Source organism: Delphinus delphis, chromosome 1 (genome assembly GCF_949987515.2).
Source record: "Delphinus delphis chromosome 1, mDelDel1.2, whole genome shotgun sequence".
Taxonomy (NCBI): domain Eukaryota; kingdom Metazoa; phylum Chordata; class Mammalia; order Artiodactyla; family Delphinidae; genus Delphinus; species Delphinus delphis.
In genome coordinates, this window is record NC_082683.1 from 152,355,625 (window position 1) to 152,379,520 (window position 23,896).

Here is a 23,896-nt window from a genome sequence, read left to right on the forward strand (position 1 = left end):
AGTTAGACGGGGTGGGGGGAGGAAGAGTTGGCTGGCGGTGGTGGCAGCAGCTGCAAGTCTAGCCCCATACAAGTTGTCTCTGGTTTTCAGTGTGCTACTCCTCAGAGACTGAGGCAATGAATGCCATTTGTTTTCCAACAGCGGTCTTGATCTAGGGCCTCAGTCAAACCTACCATCTTCATCCCTGACCTCTGCCTGACCAAGGACCAGCTGACCAGGGATGTAGGAAAGGTGCTGATTTCACTCATCTAACTTTACTTCCCCAGGTGAGAAGGTGGGAAAGCAGGTACCTTGTGAGTCAGACAGTTGTTCTTACTTATAAAGCTTCCTGAGAAGCCATGAAATGTTTAGGGTTAGTTTCTGGACTCAGACCAAGTTTGAGCTAAAATACCACTCTTCATCACATGATACGGTTTTCAGTTCCAGGGGACCGAGGAGCCTGATGCTGTAAGAGGAAAAGGTCTGCATGTGGGGAGGGTCCAGCCACACGGAAGAAGGGGCTGGAGAGTCACCTTCCTCAGTGCTTATTAGGGTCACAAGGTCCCAACCTCCACAATGAAACTGGCCCCCAGATTTACCTTCCCAAGATTCTAGACCTCAAGTTTCCCAATCTTCTGCTTTCTAGTGCTTCTAGCTCTCCCAAAGCTAAAGGGACCAGGATGGGACAATAGCCTGGCAACACTTCCCACCCATAAGTGTTGCAAGAATGACAACAAGGAACAACAATCGGATGGCAGGGAATTTCATTAGAACCCAGCTGAGGTGAAGAGCTGATGCCAGGAGAGAGCTTTAGGATCCAGGATGCAGGTTAGCACAGTCATCTGCTTATGGAGTCAGGTGGGATGGCATAGATATGCTCATCATGGCATCTTTAACAGGTTGCCTTTGCTGCCTAAGTTTAGGCTTTAACGTCATTCTGGTCCAACTGCCTTTTGCTCCAACAGAGAAAGGTAGTATACCTAAAGCTATGTAGACAGCGAAACCAGAGAGGTATATAGTCGAGGGAATGGAAATTGGTAGTGGAGGGGAAGGAAGATCCATGAATCTCAGCCCCGGGAGAGAAGACTGGGAAGGAGCCAGGAGACACTGGAACGAGGGCATTCTGGCTAGGAAAAAAATTACATAGTAGAAGAGGAGGCAGACGATCCTGAAGGGAAGAAAAGCAGACAGGTTATTCTGAAAAGAGCAGACCTACAGGGAAGCACCGAGGCCTTAGAGACATGAGCCAAAGATGCCAAGTTCTCTGGGCACGTGAGGCCCTTGCTTGTGATGGACTTGGCAGCCTGGAGGGTGGGGTGCGTGTGGAAACTCTGGACATGCTGAGGTAGTGTTTGCGGGTCCCATGTGGATTTCCCTCTCCGGGAAGGGGAACTCAAGAGGAGCCCCAGTGTGCTTCCCTCCCTAGCCCTGCTTTCCCATTTGCATCTGTTGTTTTGTCTATAGGAGACCAATGCCCAGCTGCTACAGTAGTCCTCCCTTATCCGTGGGGGATACGTTCCAAGACCCGCAGTGGATGCTTGAAGCTGCAGATAGTGCTGAGCCCTGTATATACTATGTTTTCTCCTAGAGTAATGGGTGGGTAGCTTATACAGCGAGGATGTGATAGGCAATGGGATGACTTATGTCCAGGGCAGGACAGAGTGGGGGGTGTGAGATTTCATCAGCTACTCAGAACGGCATGCAATTTAAAACTTATGAGTTATTTATTTCTGGAATTTTTCATTTAATACTTTCAGACTGTGGTTGACCACGGGTAACTAAAACCAAGGAAAGCAAAGCCACGGATAAGCGAGGGACTATTGTATTTAGCTTAGACTTTTCATTTCACCTCTTCCCTAGGAAGTGGTGGGCTCCACTAGGGAGCTTTTGAAACCATCTGCAAGGCTAATTTCAGAGAGTGAAATTTACTTCTGGGATCTCTAGCCAATTAGCAAAGAGGGACAGGCCTGTTCTCTGGTGAACACCTTTGAGAACTTGGGGATTTACAATTTCTTGAGATGGGAAATCTCAGGACTAACACAATAGAGGTATGTGGGGTAAGAACAGGGAAAGTGATAGGATTATCAATGTCTAGACCAGCCCATTTACCCAGGAGAAGGTAGTTACAGTTGCTGCACGGGAAGTGGGGGAAAAAAGTTACTGTAGGGCTATAGGAGGGGACTTAATAGCAGCAGGAGCAGCTTCTATCCCATTTTAGAAATTGCAGGAAGGGAAAAGGTTTGAAGAAATTATAGCTTCTTGCTTTCTGGGAAGCAAGTCTGAATCCTGTAAAAGATACTCAGGCACTGAGACACTATTTTCATTTATATACACTTAGCCATCAGATTCCCCATCATGGCCTTAAATTTTGAGTGGGGAAGACATAAGAGAGCGAGTTTCTTTTACAAAGATCAATCCAGATAACATCTACATTCCCCTAATAGCAGCTTGAGGATATACAGTAAATGTCTGCTGGGGATGCTGGCATAGAGATATTGTCTAAATCCTACCCTCTGCAGGGTCAGGAAAGACTCTGAACATTTCCCACCCTGAGGTTAGGCCTAGCGCTTACAAGAGACCTTATGTGGGAAGATGGCCCACCCGACAGAGGGTGGGAAGTGGGCTTCAGATGAACCTAAAGCTAGAGGATGATGCTAGCAGTTAGTGTCCCGTGTTCTCGGCCCCCCATGATCACTCTCCTCTCAGAGGAGCCCATACCACTGCCTCTGCCTGTCTGTCCTGAAGCAAGGGAGCTCGGGCTGCCCTCCAGTGAGAGGGCCTTAGGAAGGGGAGAGACGTTGGCCAGCAAGAACTGCTGCCCTCCCAACACCTCCTAAGAAAGATGGGGGAGATTCCTTCTCCCAGGGCGAGGACAGGCCACTATCACAGTACCTGAGTCTGGATACGGTTCAGGCCCCGGAACCAGAGGATCTGGCCTCGGCGCAGCTCCATCTCTGCATGGTCAATCTCGTCCAGCCCCTCAGCATCCTTGGTGATCTCCTCTTTGGTGGTGCCATGCCCAGCCTCCTTTAGGAACTTCAGGGATTGGGTAGGTATTGTGGAGATAACCTGAGAACAGGTGCAGCAAAAGGGTAGACACCAGAATCAGGGCAAGAAGAGCTGTCTCTCAACTTTATGGGTCAGGCCCTTGGGTAGGTCACTCTTTGCCCTATAAACCTTCCCGCTGGGAAAAGTGCCAACCCATTCAGGCAAGCGTTTGCCAAGTGCCTACCAGCTGTCAGGCCCTCAGGAAGATTTTCTATACTTGTGGACGTACAAAGGAGAACTTATATTCTAGTATTTGACCAGCCATCTGCCTTGTTATATACTTCATTCTCTTCCTCCTGTCTCAGTTCTTTCTTTGCATTTTGCCATCTGTCTCTTAAAGGAAGTAGAACCATAATGCATGATACACAGTAGGAAGAGACAGAGACAAGGACCTGGGAGAAAACAAGTCTGGAGACAGGATGGTCAAAATGTATGTGTATGGGCAAGGGGAAAAGAAGGGTGTTGGAGGGGAATGACCCTCTTCTTAGTTACCATATGCTAAGTAATTCCTCTTCTATAAAACTATAGTGAGAGGATACTAAAAGTTTTCTTGGGCTTGGGGTGAGGAACTGGGCGGGATAGCCCATAGAAGGGACATATGAGTATTATCAGAAGACATGGAGCGGTAGGCTGGGGCTTGCAATTCAAAATAAATCACTCTATAAGCTGTCAGTCAGTTCTCCTTTACAAATAAGACAAGGGCTCAGCTGGGAAAGGGGGACTGTGTGAGCAGTCCAACATGGAGTCAAGTGTTTGAAGTGGAAAGAATGTCCACGTTCTGCTTTTAGGTGTTAGAAGGAGCTGTTGTGATACAGAAGGAAGGCTGTTGTTACCTGGCCTCAAGGCCACATGGCCACATGTGAGACTAGACCCAGGTGAGAGTTTCAAACAGTACGTGAAATCATCAAGCTCCGCCCCAGTGTAGAAGCGCTTTAGGGACCCACTGGTAAATAACTTCAGCAAACAGAGCAGGGTGGAAGGACTTGTGTTAGGAACGGGGATAGGGATTAATCAGGGAGGCATCTAGGAGCTATGAAAGAAACAACTAGCAGGTCTATGGGGGAAAGCCTGCAGCCCTAGGGAGGGATCTTTGGGGCCAGTTAGAGCAAAGCCTCCATTACCCAGGTGGCTGGGCACCAATCAGTAGAGACCTGGGGTCTGCAAGCAGAGGTAAAGGCCAGGCCAGAGCTGAGGATGAGAGGGACTCGCAAAGTGGTATTAGGGAAGGAATGAAACTCTTATCAAACCTGATTATATTATTATAATATTAATAGCTAACATTTATTGAGTACTTACAGGGTACTAGACATTGTTCTAAGTCATTTCTGTATTGAAACTGATTTGCTGATTAACAATGATTCACAATGATCCTGTTATCCGGAGTTGAGGAAACTGAGGCAGAGTTGCTAATAAACTTGCTCACTATGATGCAGCTTGTAAAAAGAAGAACCAGGATTCAAACCTAGATGGTCGGTTCCAAAGTCTGTGCTTTGAACCATACGCTATACTGCTTCTCTAGAGACGTTGTGAGTCTGGATTTATCTTAGATGACAGTCAGGCACCCATCCTGGATAAGGCAATGGTGAGAAACAGAAGAGGCAAGGGAGCCCTACATTATGACAGCACAGCAGCTCACGGCCAGACTGCGGCTTCATTGAAGACATATGCTTTGCAAACTCTTCTACTTCTAAGACCCTTAATTTTTTTTTTTAGCAAAATTCCATTGAAAATTTCCACTTCCGTCTCAGAGAAGCTAAGGGATTTGTCTGTCTCCAGGCATGATTAGAGAAGAGATCAGAAGCCTCTGAAGTGGTGGGCACAGATCATTCTGCTTTGGGTTCCTACAAGATGGAAAGAACTTGAAAACCTGGTGGTAGAGAGAAGAGGGAAGGATATGAAGGCGAGGAGCTGGGCGTCTCCACAGTTGCTCGTTCCATCTCATCTGGTGGGGGGGCGGTGTCTGCCGGCCATGTGACTGCACGGGGAGGGTGAGCCCGTACTCACCTGGCCCCACAGCAATTCTCCAAAACCGATGAAGAGACACCAGAACCACTGGGACAGGGTGAGGTTCGTACAGCTGAAGGGTTTCCCCCCAAATTCCACAATGATAATCTAGAACAGAGAAAGAGGCAGCCCATCATTGGGAGGTAACAGGTAGCCAGCCCTCCAGTCAAGGCCATCAAAGCCACGTCAGCCCCCTACCCCAGGGTCCCTGTGGTGTGTACCCTGATCTGCTTGTTGGGGAAGGAGAAAGGAGAGATCCAGGTGGGGAGAAGGGAAGACAGACACAGTCTTTACAGAGCACTCTGATGGGGAGACAGATACAGCTACTATGAACACTATTAATGCAAAGGCTGGGGGAGCAAGGGTAGCTGGAGGCTTCTTGTGACTAAAGCCAGTAGGTGACAAAGAGAAGGCACAGTGATGGAGAAGAGGAATTTAGGAGCGGGACAAATAAGAGTGAGGCAGGAGCTCTTTTGTTACAGGGCAGGCTCCTAATCTCTTGTATTGGCAGATGTCTTAGTGTACCTCTGACTGGGGCAAGAAGGAAGGGGCTCAATCCTTTTACCACCAGGTCAGCCATGCCCTTGACCCCACTTCCCACAGAAGGAGCCCACGTCAGGCTTATCTGTCAACTACATATGGCAGCATTCCATGTCTTCTCTTTTTCTCTGAATTGCATACCATTTTCTACCATGAGCCCTTTCTGAACAAAGGGGCAAGGAGGGACAGGGAGAGATCCCATATAGCACTTGCATGCACATTTCAAGTATGCTGGCAGGAGGCATGGAAAGGGGTTAGAAGACAGTGATCTTCCTCCTGGTCACTATGTGAAATTGCTGTGTTTTAGAAAGATAAGGAAAGGATTCCACTAATTTTATTTTATTCGCTACCAACATGCTGCCTTGCACTGGAGCACTTGACACAGCAGGATCCAATTCTAGAGCAATGAGCAAACGGAAGCATTTGGGAACCCCAAAGTGTTCAACCCACAGCCTGAGTCCCCATCACTCCCTCACTCCTTTCCCCGGGTGCTCAGGGAATCCTGGCCCCCAGCTTCTGGCCTTTATCGTCCCAGACCTCCTATCCCAGCTCCAGCTAGAATCCCACCTGGCTGACGAATGTGCCCAAGACCACAGAGCAGAAGATGAGGTTGCGGAAGATGCCCGAAAAGACATTCCTCTCTCCATGGATCTTGCGGGAGTTGATTTCATTGAAGAGCTGCATCAGCACGAAGGTGTTGAAAATAATGGTGTAGTGTTGGCTGGGTGGTGAATGCAGAGGTGCTCTCCTCCCACTATCAATGTCAAAGAACTTCTCACCTAGTTGGGAGAAGGGATGCATCGGAGGATAAGTATGCTCTCAAGGAGGGTTCAGGTTGAGTCAGAACACTTGAGTATGGCCTCACTGGTTGCTTATGACTGGTGTCCATTCTAACTGGTCAGTATCCGAACCACAACAGTCATCAAATATTTTCAGTGTTAGTTCTGGTCTCAACATCACTTTTTTTTTTTTTTAAAATAAATTTTATTTATTTATTTATTTATTTTTGGCTGTGTTGGGTCTCTGTTGTTGTGCCTGGGCCTTCTCTAGTTGCATTGAGCAGGGGCTACGTTTCATTGTGGTCTATGGGCTTCTCATTGTGGTGGCTTCTCTTGTTGCGGAATACACGTTCTAGGCACGCGGGCTTCAGTAGTTGTGGCGCATGGGCTCAGTAGTTGTGGCTCGCGGGCTAAGAGCACAGGCTCAGTAGTTGTGGCACATGGGCTTAGGTGCTCTGCGGCATGTGGGATCTTCTTGGACCAGGGCTCGAACCCGTGTCCCCTGCATTGGCAGGCAGATTCTTCACCACTGTGCCACCAGGGAAGCCCCCTTTTTAAATATTTTTGGCTGTGCCATGTAACATGTGGGATCCTAGTTCCCCGACCAGGGATCGAACCCGTGCCCCCTGTATTAGAAGGCGGATTTTTACCCACTGGACCACCAGGGAACTCCCTCAACATTTCTGACCCTCTCTCTCAGCTTGCTCCATCACTATTTGCCTTCTCGTAGTGCTGCATTGTGGTAGAACTATGTGCACGAGAGTCTGGCAGACATAGGTCTGAATCTTCGTGCCACTATTTACTCAATATGTGACTTAAGCTTCAGTTTTATGATCTAAGAAAAAGGTAACATAAAGCCACCCTTTGGAGATTCTTTTTTTTTTTATCATCTTTATTGGAGTATAATTGCTTTACAATGGTGTGTTAGTTTCTGCTTTATAACAAAGTGAATCAGTTATACATATACATATGTTCCCATATCTCTTCCCTCTTGCATCTCCCTCCCTCCCACCCTTCCTACCCCACCCCTCTAGGTGGTCACAAAGCACCGAGCTGATCTCCCTGTGCTATCCGGCTGCTTCCCACTAGCTATCTACCTTACGTTTGGTAGTGTATATATGTCCATGCCACTCTCACTTTGTCACAGCTTACCCTTCCCCCTCCCCATATCCTCAAGTCCATTCTCTAGTAGGTCTGCTTCTTTATTCCTGTCTTACCCCTAGGTTCTTCATGACATTTTTTTTCCCTTAGATTCCATATATATGTGTTAGCATAGGGTATTTGTCTTTCTCTTTCTGACTTACTTCACTCTGTATGACAGACTCTAGGCCCATCCTCCTCACTACAAATAACTCACTTTCATTTCTTTTTACGGAGATTCTTAAGAGGAGTAATAAAATGGCACAATGCACCACGTAGCGGGAACAGAGGATGCACTCAGTAAGCGAAGCTGCTATCATTCCCGTCTTGTGCTCAGCTTGCTCCCTGCTACTTTCTTTCCCTGGGCTGCTCTCTGCCCCCATCTCCCTCTAGCACTCCAAATGCCGCCACCCACCCCCGCCTTGGCTCACCGGCAAAGACAAGGAAAAAGATGACGGTGAGTTGATAGACGGCGTGACCCAAGATGTTCTTCATCATAGTGCGTGAGATCAGAGGCTTATTTCGGCCATAGGGGCGACGCTTCAACAGAGAGTCTGTAGGAGGCTCTGTGGCCAGGGCCAATGAGGCAAAAGTGTCCATGATGAGATTAACCCACAACATCTGCACGGCTTTCAGTGGGGAATCCTGGTGGGAAGAAGAACCACTCCTTTTAGCTTTCCTTGGAGACCACCCCCCACCTCACTCATCAGCCTCATCTTTGCCCTTGAAATGGCCTGCCTCCTGCTATCCACCATTTATTAGCTGAGTGACATTGAGAAACTTATTTAACCTCTTTGAGCCTTGGGTTCTTCACCTGTAAAATGGGGATAATACCTACTTTGCAAGGTTGTTTTTGAAGAACAGAGAAACTACATATAAGTGCTCATCACACTGGCTAACGTGTAAGTACTACATTAATGGTAGATAAATTATCATCATCCCACATGAGCAGATGGAGACCTAGTAGAGCTATTCCTGCCCCAACACCCCTTCGGAAACTCTGGTTCTTACTCCTCAGTCGACATACTGTACCCCGCACCCCCTGTTCCTTAGACCCAGCCTCATCCCTCCCATCTCAGCTCACCCCACATTCCCTTCACCTGGGTGATACAGGCTCCAGTGAAGGCCACGATCACAGCCACCACGTTGACAGTGAGCTGGAACTGTAGGAACTTGGAGATGCTATCGTAGACGTTTCGTCCCCACATCACTGCCTTCACGATGCTGGTGAAGTTGTCATCTGTTAGGATGATGTCAGAGGCCTCCTTTGCCACATCCGTGCCTGCAATACCCTGAGGTAAGAAGGGGAAGGAAAACAGTGAGGAACTGGACAAAATTCATGCACATTCTGAACTCATATCTTGACCTCCAAGAAGCTTCAGAACTCAGCATAAACACTAGAGGGCACACTAGCCACACAAATCCTACAGACTAAACCACCATATTTTGAGCGGTCTTCTCTCCCAAAAAGAAAATGAAGGGAAAATGTGTCACTGTCACTCTGTGGGAAAGGGGACTGGGCCATGATGCCTCCACCTTACTCCTGAACTCAGACTGGAAATTACAGTTATCTCTGATATTCCTTTCTCCCGTCCCTCCTACTTCCCCACCTTAGAAAATAATTAGAAGATAGAGAAAAAGTCCTATCTGTTCTACCTCTAAATTTTAAAATTTCTTTTGCCACTGCCAATATTTAATTTAAATCCTTATCTCTCCCGCACCTTGAAGTTACTCTACATTTTTTCCCAGGAGGAGTAGTCTGGCAGTACAGTTCAGATGTCCTGTCCTTATTCAAAATCCTGTCACTGGGGAACCACCAAAGGTTTCTAAATAGAAAGATCAGTGGTTGAAAGCAGTGTTTTAGAAACAGTAAACTTTCTAGTCTGGTAGTCAAAGCCCTCAACAAGTGAACTCTGGTTCATTTTCCAACCTGCTATATCTTTCTGCTCAAAACCTACTGCTTTATTCACAATTCCCTGAATCTCTCATTTACTTCTAGAGTCCAGTCTTCTACTTACACCCTTTTCTCCAAGCCTGGAACATCCTCTTTCCCCATCTATTTAAATCCTATCTGTCCTTAAGGTTCTATTCAATTAATTAAGCCCTGCTTGCTTGGCAAAGCTGTCCCTTACATCCCCAGCCTATTCTTCTATTCCATGTCTTACAACCCCTGTAACCTACAGAGGGGCTTGTTTGTGAATCTGACCTGCACTAGTAGATTATTTGTACCATTTACCTGGCAGTATTATTTTCCTATCCAGATTGCAACAAATGAATATCTGTTAGATAGACTATACAATTAAATTTCCCCATCAAAAAGTTCTCTAACACATGCACACAATGCTGTACCATGCACTGTAAAGAGAAAGGACGGAAAGAAAGAAAGAAAGAGTATCTTTATACATGTACTACTGCAGAATAATCTCTAAGTTAGGTTGTTAAATTAAAAGAAGGTGGAAAAAAGAGTATATAGTGTGTATATAGATAGATATAGATAAGTATCACTTATCTAAGAGAGTGGGATATAAATATACTACACATTTGATTGTATTTTAAAGGAGCAAACAGAAAGATAAACCAAAAATCAAAGAAGTAAGTTATCTGTGGGATTAAGATGGAGGCAACAGCATGGAGGTGATAGGGATAGAAGCTAGACTTCTATGAATAGACCTTGTTGGTATATTTTACTTTAGAATTATGTAACTACTTTATACAAGTATAAAACAAAATTAAGTTTAAAATAAGCAATCTCAAAAATGGAAGAAAAAAAACCCCATGATATAAATGAACTGGTATAACCAGTTGGTAGCACAACCATACCAAGGGAAAAGTTCCAAATGACTTTTTGAAAAACACAGTAACTTGATGTTAGGATATACCTACAGGATAAAAAGAACTACAAGAAAAATCTTTAACTGTTTTTAGTAGAGTAATTGTATTATTATTGCTATTTTGAGACTATTACATATATTTTAGGATAAAGCAAATAATAATTATGTTAAGCCATTAGGAATCAAACTTTTCAGCTTAAGCGATAAATATAAAATCAGGGGAGTAAAATAGGAAGTTAGAGTTCTAGAAATCTAAATTTGAATTGGAAATGCCAATATGGATTCATGAAGTATTTATCTTTAAAACAAAGAAACACAAAAACAAAAAGAGACATAAAAGACATATTTCCTAGCTTTGTCCACTGAAAAGTTCTAGAAACAATAATTTACTAAGAAGTAAGGAACATCCTGACATTCAGATTGTGTTCTCTAAATATCATTTCTCACTGAAATGAAGCAGAACTCCTTTGAGAAGTGGATGATTCTAGATCTAGGACAAGAAATATGCATGATGAATCTGGAACATCTTATCATGCAAGAGACCAAGAAAGCTATTAAAGACAACTGAGGTTGTACCCAAAGGACTTAGCAGTGTTGAAGAGGTTAATGATGGGTCAGTATAAACATCAGAATAATAATAAGGGCAATGGATCAAAACATATCACATATACTTAAAACCATGAGCTCATAATGATATTTAAAAAAAACAGACAATTAACTTTTAGTAGTTTAGTAAGTTTAAAAAGTGAACAACTCGAAAACAACAATAGGACTTCCGGGAAGATGGCGGAAGAGTAAGACGCGGAGATCACCTTCCTCTCCACAGATACACCAGAAATACATCTACGCGTGGAACAGCTCCTACGGAGCACCTACTGAACGCTGGCAGAAGACCTCAGACCTCCCAAAAGGCAAGGAACCCCCCACGTACCTGGTTAGGGCAAAAGAAAAAACTAAACAGAGACAAAAGGATAGGGACGGGTCCTGCACCAGCGGAAGAGAGCTGTGAAGGAGGAAAAGTGTCCACACACTAGGAAGCCCCTTCGCGGGTGGAGACTTCGGGAGGCGGAGTGGGGGAGCTTGGGAGCCGCGGAGGAGAGCACAGCAACAGGGGTGCGGAGGGCAAAGCGGACAGATTCCAGCGCAGAGGATCGGGCCGACCGGCACTCACCAGCCGAGAGGCTTGTCTGCTCGCCCGCCGGGGCGGGCGGGACTGGGAGCTAAGGCTCCGGCTTTTGTCGGAGCGCCTGGAGAGGACTGGGGTTGGCGGCGTGAACACAGCCTGCAGGGCGTTGGTGCGCCGCGGCTGGCCGGGAGAGAGTCCGGGGAGGGGTCTGGACCTGCCGAAGAGGCAAGAGCCGCGGCTAAGAGTGCGGAGCCCAGAGACGGACATGGGACGCTAAGGCCGCTGCTGCCGCTGCCAGGAGGCCTGTGTGCGAACACAGGTCACTAGCCACACGCCCTTCCGGGGAGCCTGTGCAGCCCGCCACTGCCAGGGTCCCGGGATCCAGGGACGGCTCCCCCGGGAGAGCGCACGGCGCGCCTCAGCCTGCAGCGTCACGCCGGCCTCTGCCGCTGCAGGCACGCCCCGCACTCCGTGACCCTCCCTACCCCCCGGCCTGGGTGAGCCAGAGCCTCCGAATCAGCGGCTCCTTTAACCCCGTCCTGTCTGAGCAAAGAACAGACGCCCTCCGGCGACCTACACGCACAGGCGGGGCCAAATCCAAAGCTGAGCCCCTGGGAACTGTGAGAACAAAGAAGAGAAAGGGAAATCTCTCCCAGCAGCCTCAGAAGCAGCGGATTAAAGCTCTACAATCAACTTGATATACCCTGCATCTGTGGAATACCTGAATAGACAACGAATCATCCCAAATTAAGGAGCCCTGTGGATGAAAGGCTCTTGGTGCTGCAGCCAGGACTCAGTGCTGTGCCTCTGAGGTGGGAGAGCCAACTTCAGGACACTGGTCCACAAGAGGCCTCCCAGCTGCACATAATATCAAACAGCAAAAATCTCCGAGAGATCTCCATCTCAAGGCCAGCACCCAGCTTCACTCAACGACCAGCAAGCTACAGTGCTGGACATCCTATGCCAAACAACTAGCAAGACAGGAACACAACCCCACCCATTAGCAGAGAGGCTGCCCAAAATCATAATAAGTCTACAGACACCCCAAAACACACCACCAGACGTGGACCTGCCCACCAGAAAGACAAGATCCAGCCTCATACACCAGAACACAGGCACTAGTACCCTCCACCAGGAAGCCTACACAACCCACTGAACCAACCTTAGCCACTGGGGACAGACACAAAAGACAACAGGAACTACGAACCTTCAGCCTGCAAAAAAAAAAAAGGAGACCCCAAACACAGTAAGATAAGCAAAATGAAAAGACAGAAAAACACACAGCAGATGAAGGAGCAAGATAAAAACCCACCAGACCTAACAAATGAAGAGGAAATAGGCAGTCTACCTGAAAAAGAATTCAGAATAATGATAGTAAGGTTGATCCGAAATCTTGGAGATAGAATGGACAATAGAATGGACAAATTGCAAGAATCAGTTAACAAGGACCTAGAAGAACTAAAGATGAAACAAGCAACGATGAACAACACAATAAATTAAATTAAAAGTACTCTAGATGGGATCAATAGCAGAATAACTGAGGCAGAAGAACGGATAAGTGACCTGGAAGATAAAATAGTGGAAATAACTACTGCAGAGCAGAATAAAGAAAAAAGAATGAAAAGAACTGAGGACAGTCTCAGAGACCTCTGGGACAACATTAAATGCACCAACATTCGAATTATAGGGGTTCCAGAAGAAGAAGAGAAAAAGAAAGGGACTGAGAAAATATTTGAAGAGATTATAGTTGAAAACTTCCCTAATATGGGAAAGGAAATAGTTAATCAAGTCCAGGAAGCACAGAGAGTCCCATACAGGATAAATCCAAGGAGAAATACGCCAAGACACATATTAATCAAACTGTCAAAAATTAAATACAAAGAAAACATATTAAAAGCAGCAAGGGAAAAACAACAAATAACACACAAGGGAATCCCCATAAGGTTAACAGCTGATCTTTCAGCAGAAACTCTGCAAGCCAGAAGGGAGTGGCAGGACATATTGAAAGTGTTGGAGGAGAAAAACCTGCAACCAAGATTACTCTACCCAGCAAGGATCTCATTCAGATTTGATGGAGAAATTAAAACCTTTACAGACAAGCAAAAGCTGAGAGAGTTCAGCACCACCAAGCCAGCTCTACAACAACTGCTAAAGGAACTTCTCTAGGCAAGAAACACAAAAGAAGGAAAGGACCTACAATAACGAACCCAAAACAATTAAGAAAATGGGAATAGGAACACACATATCGATAATTACCTTAAATGTAAATGGACTAAATGCTCCCACCAAAAGACACAGATTGGCTGAATGGATACAAAAACAAGACCCATATATTTGCTGTCTACAAGAGACCCACTTCAGACCTAGAGACATACAGACTGAAAGTAAGGGGATGCAAAAAGGTATTTCATGCAAATGGAAACCAAAAGAAAGCTGGAGTAGCAATTCTCATATCAGACAAAATAGACTTTAAAACAAGGACTATTAGAAGAGACAAAGAAGGACACTACATAATGATCAAGGGATCGATCCAAGAGGAAGATATAACAATTGTAAATATTTATGCACCCAACATAGGTACACCTCAATACATAAGGCAAATACTGACAACCATAAAAGGGGAAATCGACAGTAACACATTCATAGTAGGGGACTTTAACACCCCACTTTCACCAATGGACAGATCATCCAAAATGAAAATAAGGAAACACAAGCTTTAAATGATACATTAAACGAGATGGAGTTAATTGATATTTATAGGACATTCCATCCCAAAACAACAGAATACACATTTTTCTCAAGTGCTCATGGAACATTCTCCAGGATAGATCATATCTTGGGTCACAAATCAAGCCTTGGTAAATTTAAGAAAATTGAAATTGTATCAAGTATCTTTTCTGACCACAACGCCATGAGACTAGATATCAATTACAGGAAAAGATCTGTAAAAAATACAAACACACGGAGGCTAAACAATACACTACTTAATAATGAAGTGATCACTGAGGAAATCAAAGAGGAAATCAAAAAATACCTAGAGACAAATGACAATGGAGACACAACGACCCAAAACCTGTGGGATGCAGCAAAAGCAGTTCTAAGGGGGAAGTTTATAGCAATACAAGCCCACCTTAAGAAGCAGGAAACATCTCGAATAAACAACCTAACCTTGCACCTCAAGCAATTAGAGAAAGAAGAACAAAAAAACCCCAAAGCTAGCAGAAGGAAAGAAATCATAAAAATCAGATCAGAAATAAATGAAAAAGAAATGAAGGAAACAATAGCAAAGATCAATAAAACTAAAAGCTGGTTCTTTGAGAAGATAAACAAAATAGATAAACCACTAGCCAGACTCATCAAGAAAAAAAGGGAGAAGACTCAAATCAATAGAATTAGAAATGAAAAAGGAGAGGTAACAACTGACACTGCAGAAATAAAAGAGATCATGAGAGATTACTACAAGCAACTCTATGCCAATAAAATGGACAATCTGGAAGAACTGGACAAATTCTTAGAAATGCACAACCTGCCAAGACTGAATCAGGAAGAAATAGAAAATATGAACAGACCAATCACAAGCACTGAAATTGAAACTGTGATTAAAAATCTTCCAACAAAGAAAAGCCCAGGACCAGATGGCTTCACAGGCGAATTCTATCAAACATTTAGAGAAGAGCTAACACCTATCCTTCTCAAACTCTTCCAAAATATAGCAGAGGGAGGAACACTCCCAAACTCCTTCTACGAGGCCACCATCACCTTGATACCAAAACCAGACAAGGATGTCACAAAGAAAGAAAACTACAGGCCAATATCACTGATGAACATAGATGCAAAAATCCTCAACAAAATACTAGCAAACAGAATCCAACAGCACATTAAAAGGATCATACACCATGATCAAGTGGGGTTTATTCCAGGAATGCAAGGATTCTTCAATATACGCAAATCTATCAATGTGATAAACCATATTAACAAACTGAAGGAGAAAAACCATATGATCATCTCAATAGATGCAGAGAAAGCTTTTGACAAAATTCAACACCCATTTATGATAAAAACCCTGCAGAAAGTAGGCATAGAGGGAACTTTCCTCAACATAATAAAGGCCATATATGACAAGCCCACAGCAAACATCATCCTCAATGGTGAAAAACTGAAAGCATTTCCACTAAGATCAGGAACAAGACAAGGTTGCCCACTCTCACCACTCTTATTCAACATAGTTTTGGAAGTTTTAGCCACAGCAATCAGAGAAGTAAAGGAAATAAAAGGAATCCAAATCGGAAAAGAAGAAGTAAAGCTGTCACTGTTTGCAGATGACATGATCCTATACATAGAGAACCCTAAAGATGCTACCAGAAAACTACTAGAGCTAATCAATGAATTTGGTAAAGTGGCAGGATACAAAATTAATGCACAGAAATCTCTGGCATTCCTATATACTAATGATGAAAAATCTGAAAGTGAAATCAAGAAAACACTCCCATTTACCATTGCAACAAAAAGAATAAAATATCTAGGAATAAACCTACCTAAGGAGACAAAAGATCTGTATGCAGAAAATTATAAGACACTGATGAAAGAAATTAAAGATGATACAAATAGATGGAGAGATATACCATGTTCTTGGAGTGGAAGAATCAACATTGTGAAAATGACTCTACTACCGAAAGCAATCTATAGATTCAATGCAATCCCTATCAAACTACCACTGGCATTTTTCACAGAACTAGAACAAAAAATTTTGCAATTTGTATGGAAACACAAAAGACCCCGAATAGCCAAAGCAATCTTTAGAACGAAAGAAGGAACTGGAGGAATCAGGCTCCCAGACTTCAGACTATACTACAAAGCTACAGTTATCAAGACGGTATGGTACTGGCACAAAAACAGAAAGATAGATCAATGGAACAGGATAGAAAGCCCAGAGATAAACCCACGCACATATGGTCACCTTATCTTTGACAAAGGAGGCAGAAATGTACAGTGGAGAAAGGACAGCCTATTCAATAAGTGGTGCTGGGAAAACTGGACAGCTACATATAAAAGTATGAAATTAGATCACTCCCTAACACCATACACAAAAATAAGCTCAAAATGGATTAAAGACCTAAATGTAAGGCCAGAAACTATCAAACTCTTAGAGGAAAACATAGGCAGAACACTCTATGACATAAATCACAGCAAGGTCCTTTTTGACCCACCTCCTAGAGAAATAGAAATAAAAACAAGAGTAAACAAATGGGACCTAATGAAACTTAAAAGCTTTTGCGCAGCAAAGGAAACCATAAAGAAGACCAAAAGACAACCCTCAGAATGGGAGAAAATATTTGCAAATGAAGCAACTGACAAAGGATTGATCTCCAAAATTTATAAGCAGCTCATGCAGCTTAATAACAAAAAAACAAACAACCCAATCCAAAAATGGGCAGAAGACCTACATAGACATTTCTCCAAAGAAGATATACAGAGTGCCAACAAACACATGAAAGAATGCTCAACACCACTAATCATGAGAGAAATGCAAATCAAAACTACAATGAGATATCATCTCACACCAGTCAGAATGGCCATCATCAAAAAATCTAGAAACAATAAATGCTGGAGAGGGTGTGGAGAAAAGGGAACCCTCTTACACTGTTGGTGGGAATGTAAATTGATACAGCCACTGTGGAGAACAGTATGGAGGTTCCTTAAAAAGCTACAAATAGAACTACCATATGACCCAGCAATCCCACTACTGGGCATATACCCTGAGAAAACATAATTCAAAAAGAGTCATGTACCAAAATGTTCATTGCAGCTCTATTTACAATAGCCCAGAGATGGAAACAACCTAAGTGTCCATCATCGGATGAATGGATAAAGAAGATGTGGCACATATATACAATGGAATATTACTCAGCCATAAAAAGAGATGAAATTGAGCTATTTGTAATGAGGTGGATAGACCTAGAGTCTGTCATACAGAGTGAAGTAAGTCAGAAAGAGAGAGACAAATACCGTATGCTAACACATATATATGGAATCTAAGAAAAAAAAATGTCATGAAAAACCTAGGGGTGAAACAGGAATAAAGACACAGACTTACTAGAGAATGGACTTGAGGCTATGGGGAGGGGGAAGGGTAAACGGTGACAAAGCGATAAAGAGGCATGGACATATATACACTACCAAACGTAAGGTAGATAGCTAGTGGGAAGCAGCCGCATAGCACAGGGAGATCAGCTCGGTGCTTTGTGACCGCCTGGAGGGGTGGGATAGGGAGGGTGGGAGGGAGGGAGACGCAAGCGGGAAGAGATATGGGAACATATGTATATATATAACTGATTCATTTTGTTGTGAAGCTGAAACTAACATACCATTGTAAAGCAATTATACTCCAATAAAGATGTTAAAAAAAAAAAAACAACAATAGTATTTTTTTTTGTAAGTCTATAATTTTGGCAGAGAAAAAAAAAAAAAAGTGAACAACTCATTGGTCACCTTTGGAGGATCCTAAAAAGTCAACTCATTATTTTGAAAACTGGTTAATAAAGGGAGACAAAATCAAGCATTTAACCTGTCTTTCATGTAGGAAGTGAACCTCACAGTAACCAAATAATCGACGAGGGCAAATTTCTTTTTACAGAAGTATTCAAGTTAATAAATAAAGAAAATCAGAACATTGTCATTTTGCAACCCCTAATGAAAGATGGGATGTAGAATCTGATTGCTCATAGAACTAAGTACTAGTTTATAGGAAATACAAGGGCTGAAAGAACAGGTTAAAGGACACTATAGGGATACAATCAACAAAATCCCTGCCATGGGATATTCTATGTAGAAAAACAACCTTATTCCTTCAAAACTAAGTAGCTAGAAAAAAAGATGGAAAGGGATTGTGCAGAAAAGAGTTACATAGCAGGCCTGAGACTGCTTTCTTGAGAATGTTCTGTTTGCAAGGTTGGCCCTCGGCTAGCACCTGGAAACTTGGCTCTCAGTCAATAATTAACTGAAAATTAATTAGTGATTCACTGTGCCTAGACTGTGCCCAAACATATGGTTTCCACTGAAAACCTACTTCCTTCTGGAAGTCTGGAATCTTAGCACATGCTAGGCAGAAGGTGCCTATACGACCAACCCCAATAAAAACCTACGACACCAAGTCTCTGGTGGGTTTCACATGTATTGCTGCATTTTCATTGCTGGGGGAAGAAGGTGCTCTTTGTGACCCCTCATGGGAGGAAGAGATCATAAGGGACCCTGCGTGTGGATTCCAGACTCTACCTGTGACTTTCTGCCTTACTAGATTCTTACTATACCAATGGACTAAATCTGAACCATGAGTACAGCTGTATGCTGAGTCCCCTGAGTCCTTCCAGTGAATGCACAAAAGGGTGGTCTTGGGGACCCCTGACACATAGACCCCTGACACACATAGGTCAGTGGCTGCTGAACTTTACGATGTGTCAGAGTCACCCAGAGGGACTGTTAAAACATGGACTGCTGGGCCCCAACTCCAAGCTTTCTGATTCAGTAGATCTGGAGTGAGGCTTGAGAATCTGCATTTCTATAGGTTTCCAGGTAGAGTTGGAAGGAAGAGCACACTTCAGGACATACTGTTATAGATTAATAGATTCAAGAGATATATCAACCAATTGCAATGTATGGATCTTGTTTGCATTCTGATTTAGAAAAATAATCTATTAAAACAACATTTATGAAGCATTTGGGGAAATGTGAACACTGACTAGATATCTAATGATAGTAAAGAATCAATTTTGTTGTGAGACAATGGTACTATGATTCTTTTAGATATTTTATTGATACATATATATTTTCCAGAGACACATACTGGATGAAATGACATAATATCTTGGATATGCTTCAGAGTAATTCAGGTGTAGATGGGGAAATGTGTATGTGTGGGCCAAGATTGGTCAAGTGTTGATATTTGATGCTGGGTGACAGATACATGAGGATTCAATAAACTATTCTATTTTTGTATATTCTTGAAATTTCCTAGAGTAAAAACTTTTTAAATTTATCTTTTGGCTAAAGAGAGCACCCTAAAGACAGATTTCTTCTTGAATCTTCTTCCACTTCTTAAAAATCACCAACAGTTCAATGTGTATGGGAAGCTTACAATCATAAGTTACTTGAGTGTGAGAATGTACTTTGCAATCTGGGGACTTCTAAATGTCCCTGAGCATTAGAATCAATAAGTGTACCTGTTCAGAAAATCCAAGCACTTCTGGGACCCAGCTCAGATGCTACCGAATCAAGATAGCCGACTGTGGAACCTTGGAATATATGATTTTAAATGAACTTTCCAAGTGACTCTGATGCTCCGGGCCTCACAAGTGAAAAGCAGAGTGACGAACAGTGCTAACTATAGAGTGCACATTTTCCATATAGAATGTGAATTTTCCATAGTGTGCCTAGGCAGACAATACCATCATGTCCATGGGCAAGTTTCAGTTGGTCTTGCTTTGCTGGGTAATGATACCTCATGATTTCCCTGCCTTCATACTTGATGGGTCCCTCATTATACATATTATTATTGGCCAGGTAGGGAGGCGAGATGGAGTTAGAGAAAGAGTACAAAGGGGGATGTGAAGGTACGGGAAGCAGCAGGTTACCAGAAGCCTGTCCTGGCTTCCCACTGGAGGAGGCAGCTTGCAGCAGAGAGACACACTACGCTGAGCTGCTTACCATGGCAAAACCAACATCTGCTTTCTTCAGAGCCGGCCCATCATTTGTGCCATCCCCAGTGACAGCCACCACCTGCCGCTGTTCCCCAACAGTGCTGTCGATGATGCCTGGGAAAAACAGACACACTACAGTGAGTTCCACATGTGCCATCTGAGGCCATTTCCCCATGAAAGGCAGTTTTATGGTCTTCCTCTCCGGTCCCTGCCACCACCTCCCTTTCTACGCTCTTTCCTTCTTTTTTTCCCAATGCTAGAGGTTCTGTAGCGTCATCTGATGGCAGTACATTGTTTCACGGGTAGCACTCTAAGCTAAGAAAGTCTGACCTTGTCGAATATCCTGTCCGGTGCCCCAAGGCAGCTATTATGTGGTAGAAAAAGCACTGGATGATTTGAAGGCAGAGACCCAGGGATTGAATGGTAACACTTCCACTTACCAGTTGGGCAATTTGGATAGGTTACTTGTTGTCTCAGCCTCAAACTTCCTTATTTGCAAAATGGGACTAGCTTAACCTGTACTGTCTAATTCACAGTACTATCAACAAACAAGATAGGATAGTGTTTAAAAACAACTTTATTATATTATATATCTTATACTCACCAGGGCCTCAGATGTTTGCTAAACTGTATGTTCTTCCCATGAGCGGGGAAGCTCTCCTAGGACCTCCCTACTCAGGACAGGAGAGTTGCTTTGGTTGATGGCTCTGATCTGTGCTCATCCCCGCCTGCCTTCCTCTATCCTAGGTACCTCCTCAGGAACCAGCCTCACCTTTCACCAGTGTGTGCTTGTCAGTGGGGGAGGATCGCGCCAGCACCCGGAGCTTAGGCCAGATCTTGTCCAGCTTTTCTTGCTCTACCTGCCAACACCAGACCACACCTGGGTCAGTCAAGCTCAGAACAGCCATCTGGGAAAATCTTACTTCTTTACCCACGCTGAGCTTCTGGGAGAACTGGTATTCCATGGCCCCCGGGGGAGTGTTATCCTGGCCTCCAGTGGAGGTGAAGCAGCCAACTCAGGCTCCAGGGCAGATTCACGGATGGTGACCATTCAGGCCCCGCTTGTCTTCTTTTTCCTGCCAATTCCCTACCTGGGAGCCAATTCCGTATTTCTTTTTTTTTTTTTTTTTTTTTTTTTGCGGTACGCAGGCCTCTCACCGCTGTGGCCTCTCCCGTTGCGGAGCACAGGCACCGGACGCGCAGGCTCAGCGGCCATGGCTCACGGGCCCAGCCACTCCGCAGCATGTGGGATCTTCCCGGACCGGGGCACGAACCTGTGTCCCCTGCGTCGGCAGGCGGACTGTCAACCAGTGCGCCACCAGGGAAGCCCCAATTCCGCATTTCTTAGACCCTTGACAGAGGTGGGCCAGGGTTAGCTGTTGGCTCAGGTGGCTAAAGTAGTGCTTCTGAGGTCTTAGGTTCAATATCTACATTGACCTAATGTAGCTCTGGCCTGCTCCACACCCAGACCATGTCCTCCTACCAACCTGTGCCACTGTCAGTCACAAGGCAGTGACATAGGAGGGGTGAGGTAAAAGGAAATCAGTACAGAATCATCCCACAATTAAAAAAAATGCAAAGACATGAAAGGTTAGTGACACTGTCTCAAAAGATGGCTTGTGAATGAAGATAGTGAGAAGAAAAAAATCCAGTTTTACTGTCTGAACAGCTTTGGTAAAAGGGACATCTCACTATGAATAGATTTTAGTTTAAAAACCACCCACTTCCTCCCACCTGTCCCAGATGCCTTACACGTGAACCAGCCCTCGCCTAATAAAGGAGGCCCTGATTCCTCCCACCCAAGACCCACCTCTCCCTTCTCGTTTCGGATGAGTCGGTTGAATTCTTTGCCCTCCAAGCACAGAAAGTCATCCCCAGGTGTCACAATGCCACATTTGGTGGCGATGGCCCGGGCTGTGTTGATGTTGTCACCTGTCACCATTCTGACAGTAATACCAGCTCGTTTGCATTTGGCAATAGCTTCCGGCACCTGCGGAGAGTGAGGCAAGAGGAATGGAGGAGGTGGGGGTGGCGAGGCCTGGTAGGCTGTTCCTGTTCAGTTGTCCCCTCATGGTGGACAGCAGAGAGGCACCCTGGAAGCAGAACCATGGGGCGTGGGCTAAGTCTGGTCATTTTTATATCGCTTGGTGCCACCTTGCTTCTGTCCTATCCATGATACTCACATTTGAATTTGCCTTATTGTGTCATGAGTTGAAGGGGAAATTTGCTTCAGGAGCCGGGTGTGAAAGCTTACTCTCCCACTCACAATCTAGATTTCTTAGCAGGGCACGCCTGGCCTTTTGAGATTTTGCCACTGCCTTCCTTTCTAGCAGAAGTTTTAACCACCTTCCACCCCCCTGGCACATACTCCAACAATACCAATTCTTTTAAGTTTCCCAAATGCACGACACACTGTCATGCCTCTGGGTCTTGATGGTTGATAGTCCATTGGTCTGAACTTCTTAGAAGCAGAGACTTTTTCAATGCCCTACAATTGAGAGTGGTGCTTAGCTATTCTAGGGGTGCTCGACAAGAATGTGTTGTTTGAAAGAAGGTGGCTAGACACAAAGCTGGTGTTCCAGTTAATTCCATCTCCTGACGATTCTTGAGTACCAAACAATAATCCCAGTAAAACCTATGCTTCTTACCCCTCAGACAGCATGAACCGTAGGAATGCCACTTTCTATGAGTTCAGTACTCTACAGCAGTTCTGTGAAGCAGGAAGCACAGACACATCTATCCCAGCAAATGAGAAACAGTTAGGAAACTTGCCTAAGTTTCCTAAGTTACAACTAGAAATGGAGATAGTACCCCAGTTCCTGCAACTCCTGGGTGGCCTCACATTAGGTCACACTGGGCCGGCGCATGGGCCGGGGCCACTGTAAGACTTCCATTCATGTTTCCTAGCCCTTTTTTCAAGTCAAAGCCTCACCTCTGGGCGCACAGGATCCTCAATGCCCACCACTGCAATACAGGTCAGTTCAGTGAGGATTTCGCTCTCATTGTCCCATGGGGGCTCTCCGTCACTGAAATCCCGGTAAGCTATGCAGATAGTCCGGAGTCCCTCACTGGCCATGGGCTCGATGACGGTGCGGACCATCTCATCTCGGTCCTTATTCTTGAACGGCACTGCTTCTCCTTTCTTGTCCAGGATTCGATTACACCTGGTGGGGCACACAGTCAGAAAGCAGCATCCCCCCATGTGCTTGCATGGTCATTTACAGACATTCTGGCCACTCGGCATTACTCCTAAAGACACTGTCGTGTGGCCATAAATCTCCACTCATAACCCAAAGCTGAGCCCCTTTTTCCAAGGTGGGGTGGCCAGTAGGTGGGTAACGTCTAGGTGGGCAGAGCATTTGATTCTCCCATGTTGTCTGCTCCTACTCTTATGTGGATACGATATCAAGGGTCATTTGTGGATTGCCTGCTCCTTTGAGCTTCACAAAGGTAGAGATACTTTCTCAATCCTCAGTATCTAGAGTGCTCAGTGCAGAGGGTGTTCTCAACAAGAACATGTCACTCGAAAGGGGGTGGCTCAAGCCAAGCTGGGGCACTGGTTTTTAGCTACTGGCCCTATATCCACGTAGGTGATCCACGTAGGTCACCTTTTAATGACCTATGGATCATCTAGCCACTTTGATTATGCAACTTCATGTGATCAGAATTGAGAATAAAAAGGAAAAGGGAACGCAGAACTAACATTTCTAGTATCAATACTTGCTATGTGCAAGGCATTTTACATACATTGAATCA

At 44.6% G+C, this 23,896-nt stretch overlaps 1 protein-coding gene across 1 annotated transcript in view; it reads right to left on the reverse strand.

Moving 5' to 3' along the window:
- ATP2B4 (ATPase plasma membrane Ca2+ transporting 4) overlaps positions 1-23,896 on the reverse strand; it is a 99,880-nt gene that overhangs the window by 10,292 nt on the left and 65,692 nt on the right. The window contains exons 12-20 of the mRNA XM_059996375.1: positions 23,073-23,304; positions 21,951-22,130; positions 20,913-21,000; positions 20,148-20,254; positions 8,591-8,782; positions 7,922-8,135; positions 6,139-6,350; positions 5,032-5,139; positions 2,872-3,048 (exon numbers count right to left, since the gene is read on the reverse strand). Coding sequence (XP_059852358.1) covers positions 2,872-3,048; positions 5,032-5,139; positions 6,139-6,350; positions 7,922-8,135; positions 8,591-8,782; positions 20,148-20,254; positions 20,913-21,000; positions 21,951-22,130; positions 23,073-23,304 — 1,510 coding nt within the window. The remainder of the gene's footprint in view (positions 1-2,871; positions 3,049-5,031; positions 5,140-6,138; positions 6,351-7,921; positions 8,136-8,590; positions 8,783-20,147; positions 20,255-20,912; positions 21,001-21,950; positions 22,131-23,072; positions 23,305-23,896) is intronic.